Genomic DNA, 6,908 nt, shown 5'->3' with positions numbered 1-6,908 from the left:
GTATGGTTCCAAAGCAAAAATAAAAAAGTTAACATAGGGGGGACTGGAGTGATAGCACAGCAGTAGGGTGTTTGCCTTGCATGAGGCAGACCCAGGACAGACCCATGTTTGATCCCAGGCAACCCATAGGGTCCCCCGAGCCTACCAGAGAAGATTTCTGAGCTCAGAGCCAGGAGTAACCCCTGAGCACTGCTGGGTGGGGCCCAGACCTCCCCCAAATTAATAGATCTCAGAAGTCAGACACGCATGTACTGATGACAGATCACATGGATACTGACTGTTGCCTATTTCCCAGCACTCCTTCTCCTTGTGTGATCACAGACCTGAGACCCAGTGTAGTGCGTTCGGGCTTTTCATCCGTCAGCCTGTTCACCCTTGGAGACTGGCATGCTTGGCTTGGGGTGGGCGTTAGGGAGTTGTGGGGACTGTGGCTGCCTGCAAGTCCCCAAACTGCCCCTTTTCTGAAGGCAATTCCATGCTGCCTGCGTTTTCCCTCCCATTTTCACTGTCTAGGAAACACCCCTTTTTCTAGTGGGGGGCAGTTTTCCTTGTGACTGTAGATGCCAGATCCAGACCCCAGGACAAGACATGGAGAAAGGGACCAGAGCCATCGCACGGTAGGGAGGACTTTTGCCTTAAACATACCTGACTCGGGTTCGACTTGTAGACTTTCAGGCTCAAACCTTTTTCCTCTATCTCTGCTGTGTCTCTCATTTGGTCAAACTTGCTGTTTGAGGATGGGACACAACTTAACTCCTGGGTCTCTGGGCCAGGGTCACTCATGGCAGTGCTGTGGGACCCTCTGGGTGTCAGCGGTTGACCCAGATTGACTTCACATCCTTTCTCCAGGCCTTAAAACCCTTGTCCAAGCCCCCACCTTTTTTTTTCTTTTTTTTGGGGGGCCACACCCAGTGACGCTTAGGAGTTACTCCTGGCTCTGCACTCAGAAATCGCTCCTGGCTTGGAGGACCATATGAGACACTGGGGATCGAACCGTGGTCCATCCTGAGTCAGCTGCGTGCAAGGCAAACGCCCTACTGCTGCACCATCACTCAGGCCCCATGCCCCATCTTCTGAGACCAAAGAACCTGGAGGAGCCGGTGAAGGTTCGCAGTTGCAGTGGCAAGCATGGGCGGCCCTGGGCTTGCCACCCAGGTCTAGCTGGACCATTTCCTCTGGGCTGAGTCACCCTCAGAGCCCACTTTAGCCCTGTACCAGTAGGCCAGTGTGCCAGGCCCCACAGAGGGACCGTTCCCGAGCATCGTTTGAGTCCACCAGGAGTAAGTCCACCTGGCCCCAAAACAAGCCAAAAACAAAACAAAACAAAACAAGACAACAGAAAGGTGCTGATAGTTGTTTAATTTAAAAACTATGGGGCCAGAGAAATAGCATGGAGGTAAGGCATTTGCCTTTCATGCAGAAGGACGGTGGTTTGAATTCTGGTATTTCATAAGGTCCCCCGAGCCTGCCAGGGGCGATTTCTGAGCGTAGAGCCAGAAGTTACTCTGAGCGCTGCCGGGTGTGACCCAAAAGCCAAAGCAAAACAAAACAAAACAAAAAAAAAAACTAGTGAGTCCTAGTGTTGGTGTGGGGATGGGGAGGCCTTTCTCGGCTCAGCTTGGCTCCTGCTTGAGGGAGGGGCTGTCATGGTGATAATTCACCAAAAGGTCAAGCCACTCACCATCATTGCAGTCTTCTTCTTGAGTCCAGGGTTCAAGTCACTCCAAGGTTCCGGTGCCGTTGCACTAAGGCAGGATGCTTCGTGGCTAGAGATACCGTATCTGTTTTTAGGCCCAAAAGTTTGTTTTTATTATGTTTTTCCAAACTTTTTCCACATCTATGCAAAATATTGCCAACCTTTGTCTTTAGGATCATATGCCATGATCTTAGAATTATGGGATAGGAATTATTTTGTTTTTCTAGAAGTCAAAGATGGGGAGATGTTGGGTTACTGGTCCTACCCTAATCAATCATTGTACCCCACCCTGGGGTGTGATCTGGTGATAGTGAACTGGATTATTCCGTACTTGGTGTTCCTCTCCCACCCTAGGATGGGGCCTGATTCTTGTCAATAAAAGCAGGGATCTGAGGAAGGCAGGGGCTTTTTCTTTGGTCTTCTTCCACTGAGCTGCACTCCATCTTAGGAGCAGAAAGCTTGGGTGGTTTGCATTCTTTGCTTGAGCACTGGATTTCTGGAACCCATTCTTTTATTTTTTTTTTTGGGTTTTGGGCCACACCCGGTAACGCTCAGGGGTTACTCCTGGCTATGCGCTCAGAAGTTGCTCCTGGCTTGGGGGACCATATGGGATGCCGGGGGATCGAACCAAGGTCCGTCCAAGGCTAGCACAGGCAAGGCAGGCACCTTACCTCTAGCGCCACTGCCCAGCCCCTGGAACCCATTCTTATACCTCTTCACTGTGTGGATTTTTTCCTGCCGATTTCTACAACTGGAACTGTTCCTCCTGTCCTAACGGGAATGAGAACTGCCTTTCCTGTGTGGAAGCTCAGTGGGAATCAAACCTCAACCAATCTCCTAAAGAACGTGACTCTACACTGGTCTCTCCCAGGAGAGCTCTCGGCTGAAATTTCTGGAAGGAGACAGAGACAATGGAGTGGTCTGGAGCATAGATTTTGGGGGTTTATTTTCTTTGTTTTTGGCTCACACCCAGAGGTGCTCAGGGGTTACTCCAGGCTCTGCACTCAGGAATCACTCCTGGAAGGCTCAGGGGACCAAATGGGATGTTAGGGATTGAACCCAGGTCAGCCTACTGCTGTGCTACCACTCAGGCCCCAGAGCCCAGGTTTTAGGAGACCTGGGTTCCAGCCCTAACTCTACCTAGTCCCCTGAGCATCACTGGTTGTCCCCTCACTTCCAATCTAGGGGCCAGAGTGGTGTTTGCCTTGCACGCGGCTGACCTAAGACAGACCTTGGTTCGATCCCCTGGTGTCCCATATGGTCCCCCAAGCCAGGAGTGATTTCTGAGCACATGGCCAGGAGTAACTCCTGAGCATCACTGGGTGTTCTTCCCCTCAAAAAAAAAAAATACCCCCCAAAATATCCATCTATTGTGGGGCCAGGAGGCAGCCTTTTTCCTCTCTCTGTGCTAGTAGAAACTCTTCAGTCCCCACTTTGTGTCGTTCTCCTCCTCCTCAGCAACCTCCCGGGGTGCCTCCTCCCCCAGCTAGGTACATCATAGTGGTCGCCCTGGCTGGGGCCTCTGTGACATCATCACCCACCCAGCCCTGGAGAGCCACTCCCCCAGGGACCCAGGGACACCCAACTGTCATTAGCCACGGCTCAGCATGAAGACGCTGAAGTGGTTCGTGTGCCTGTCCATGTGCCTATCCTGTGGCTATAGCTTCATGTTCTCGTCCCTGCGGGCGAAGGAGGCACCAGGGAAGGTGCCCTGCGGGGGCCATTTTCGCACCCGCCACAACCCTTCTGACCACGGCCAGAGCTGGCTGGTGAACAAGTGGCTCTGGATTTTGTTCGTGATTTCGCTCTACGTGATGCTCAAGATTCGAGGAGATGGTGAAAAGAGTTTGGTAAGGCTTACTCTGAACCACTGATCAGGGAACTGAGCACTCACACAGTGTGCAGGGTGCTTATCTTGTACGTGGCCAACCAGGATTCGATCCTCAGCATCCCATTAGGTCCCCCTGAGCACTGTCAGGAGGGATCCCTGAGTGCAGAGCCAGGAGTAACCCTTGAGCACCGCCAGGTATTGCCCCAAAGCAAAACAAACAAAAAATCACTAACCAGGGTCTGGAGCGGTGGCGCAAGCCATAAGGCGTCTACCTTGCTCGCTCTAGCCTAGGAAGGACCATGGTTAATTCCCCGGTGTCCCATATGATCCTCCAAGCCAAGGGCAATTTCTGAACATATAGCCAGGAGTAACCAGTAACCAAGGGATCAGAATGATAGCACAGTGGTAGAGCCTTTGCTGAGCACATGGCCGACTGGAGACGAACCCGAGTTCAATCCTTGGCATCCCATGTGGTCCCCTGCACCTGCCAAGAGCAATTTTTGAGCACCGCTGGGTATGTCCCAAGAAACAAAAACAAAAAAAAACTAACCAAGCTGAATATCACTCTGGGTTTTTTGTTTTTGTTTTTGGGGGGTAGGAGCCTGGCAGGGCTCAAGGGTTACTCCTGGCTCTGTGCTCAGGAATTACTCCTGGTTGGCTCAAGGTTCTGTATGGGATGCTGAGGCTCGAACCTAGGTCTGCCTTAAAGGCAAATGCCCTCCTCTACTATCACTCTGGCCCCATGAATCTGCCTTTACCTCCCTCCCTGTGGCTTAATCCAAGGGCCTGAGAAATGACATCAAATCTTAAAGTAGGAGCCAGAGGGGGCTGGAGAGATAGCATGAAGGTAAGGCATTTGCCTTGCATGCAGAAGGACCGTGGTTCGAATCCCGGCATCCCATATGGTCCCCGAGCCTGCCTGGAGCGATTTCTGAGCATAGAGCCAGGAGGAACCCCTGAGCCAGTGCTGCCGGGTGTGACCAAAAACAAAACAAACAAAAAAATAGTAGGAGCCAGAGCCATAACACAACAGGAAGGACACAAGGCCAACCTGAGTCCATCCCTAATATCCCATAGGGGTCCCCTGAGCCCCTTCAGGAGCAATTTTTTCTAAGTGCAGAGCCAGGAGTAGACCCTAAACATTAACAAGTTGTGACCCCAAAGTAGATTAAAAGGGCCGGAGAAATAGCATTGAGGTAAGGTGTTTGCCTTGCATGCAGTAGGTCAATGGTTCGAATCCCAGCGTCCCATATGGTCCCCCGAGCCTGCCAGGAGGAACCCCTGCGTGCTGCCGGGTGTGACCCAAAAACAAAAAACAAAAAGTAGATTAAAAGAGAAACCCAAGGGGCCGGGCGGTGGCGCTAGAGGTAAGGTGCCTGCCTTGCCTGCGCTCGCCTTGGATGGACCGCGGTTCAATCCCCTGGTGTCCCATATGGTCCCCCAAGCCAGGAGCGACTTCTGAGCGCATAGCCAGGAGTAACCCCTGAGCATCACCGGGTGTGGCCCAAAAACCAAAAAAAAAAAGAGAAACCCAAGTAAAGAGGGAAAAAATCCCCCACATAGGGCAGGAGATAGCGGGAAGGGGAAGGTTCCAGGCGAGGGAAAGGAAGTGACTGTGGGACTCAGAGTTTGGGGGAACACTCAGAATCTGGGGGGGGCGGTTTCCCGAAGGGGCCACACTTGCCAGTGTCTTCATGCCCAGGGATCTCTGGCCCATCCTGAGCGAGTGAGTGAGCTCAGGACAGGCCCGGGGTTAATAGTTTGACTTGGGGGCTCCTCTCTCTCCAATGAGCCCAGCTTGGGGGGTTGGCTGTTCCCCTCAATTGTCCCCTCTGCAGGAGCAGCTGACCCCCTCCATCCAGGCATGCTCACTGCACCCCACCAGGAAGGCGGGCAGCCCTTCTTTGCAAAACGACTATGCCTTCAACACCCTGACGAAGCTCGAGATGGACCTGATCAAGTTCGTGTCCAAGGTGCGCAACCTCAAGCAGGTCATGGCGATGGGCAAGCACCTCAGGCACCACGGCCCCGAGAGGCACCTGGACCCTAACGACAACATCACTATCTACGAGGTGTGGGGTGAAGAAGATGAGTGAGGGGCGCCGAGAGCAGGGAGCAGGCCCCGGATGCTTGGGAACTAAACTGCTCTGAAATAAGACCGTGCCTGCCCTCTCTTTGCTGTCTTTGGCCCCCAAACTTTGTCTCTGAGGCCCCGACGATGAAGAACTCCCGGCTGGGCACCCAGTACTCACACCCTTGCCCTGCTTTGGGAGTTCCAGGGCGGCATACCTTAGATAACTTGGGGGGAGGGGGGGCTGGAGAAAAAGAACTTGGTGGTGTTTCATGGGTCTCTGCTCTGGAGAGCTTGTTGGGCCAAAGCAAAATAGACAATACAAGGGGCCAGAGTGGTAGAACAGTGGGTAGGCCGTTTGCCTAGCATGGGACACATCCGGGTTTAATCCCCTCCCCTGCATTCCTTATGGTCCTCTGAGCCTGCCAGGAGCTTGCCTTGCAAGCAGAAGCACGGTGGTTCGAATCCCGGTATCCCATATGGTCCCCCGAGCCTGCCAGGAGCAATTTCTGAGTGCAGAGACTGGAGTAACCGCTGAATGCTGTCAGTTGTGGCCCAAAAAAACAAAAACAGAAACAGGAACACTAAACCAGGCAAAGATCTCTCACCTTCCTGAGAGATCTGGTTACCAGGCACAGCTTTCAGGGTGCTGGAGACCCCGGGTTCGACCCCCACTAGGTCCCAACAGGCTCCAAGGAAAGCAGCCCAGGATGAGTTTCAGGGAATCAGGTGAGGCAGTGAGGAAGGGCAGAGCTGGCACGGGTTCTTTTGGGGTTGCAGGGGGCCCACAGCAGCTGCAGCTGCGCCACTCACACATCATATGGGCCAGGCCAGGCACTAAGTGTGTGTGTGTGTGTGTGTGTGTGTGTGTGTGTGTGTGTGTGTAAGGTGCCTCTGGGACACCTCAAATGGATCCTGGGCCACAGGGTTTTCTGCATGTGTGTCTGTGTGTACACCGTGTGTGTTGCGTTGCATATGTACGCATACATGCTATATATGTGGGTACAATGTATGCTGTGTGTAATGTGTTGAGTGTGTGTTTCCCTCCCCCAGGGAGAGCAGGGGCAGCACAGCTCTTGCCGACTGCAGAACATCCTAGAAGCGACTCCATGTGGCATCGGGGTGTCCTTCTCGCGTGTCCCTGCTTATTCTACCTGTGTCTTGAAATGGGAGTGTGGTGTGATAAGTGACCTGAAGCACAGACCCCTACATGGACCCCTCTGGGGCCGACTGCTAGGGAGGACGGTATGGACGCAGCTCGCTGGGCTCGCTCTGGCAGAATTTCCTTCCTGAAGGTTGTGCCACGTTGC

The 6,908-nt window shown here is 53.2% G+C and overlaps 1 protein-coding gene across 1 annotated transcript; it reads left to right on the top strand.

Moving 5' to 3' along the window:
• The first annotated feature begins 3,303 nt into the window (after positions 1 to 3,303).
• LOC126013842 (protein FAM209-like) lies at positions 3,304 to 5,623 on the top strand. The gene is made up of 2 exons (XM_049777040.1): positions 3,304 to 3,546; positions 5,366 to 5,623. Exons 1-2 carry the CDS (start codon positions 3,304 to 3,306, stop codon positions 5,621 to 5,623), a joined length of 501 nt encoding a protein of 166 aa, XP_049632997.1.
• The last annotated feature ends 1,285 nt before the right edge of the window (positions 5,624 to 6,908 follow it).

This window comes from Suncus etruscus, chromosome 7 (genome assembly GCF_024139225.1).
Source record: "Suncus etruscus isolate mSunEtr1 chromosome 7, mSunEtr1.pri.cur, whole genome shotgun sequence".
Lineage (NCBI taxonomy): Eukaryota > Metazoa > Chordata > Mammalia > Eulipotyphla > Soricidae > Suncus > Suncus etruscus.
The sequence above is the reverse complement of the archived record's forward strand: the minus strand, read 5'-3'. Positions and strand labels throughout refer to the sequence as shown.

What these genes read in the sequence shown, in the direction of transcription:
- LOC126013842 (XM_049777040.1), top strand. Translation starts at nt 3,304, where the DNA reads ATGAAGACGCTGAAGTGGTTCGTGTGCCTGTCCATGTGCCTATCCTGT. An exon ending in GAGATGGTGAAAAGAGTTTG is followed by an intron (nt 3,547 to 5,365) that starts GTAAGGCTTACT and finishes TCCCCTCTGCAG; the next exon opens with GAGCAGCTGACCCCCTCCAT.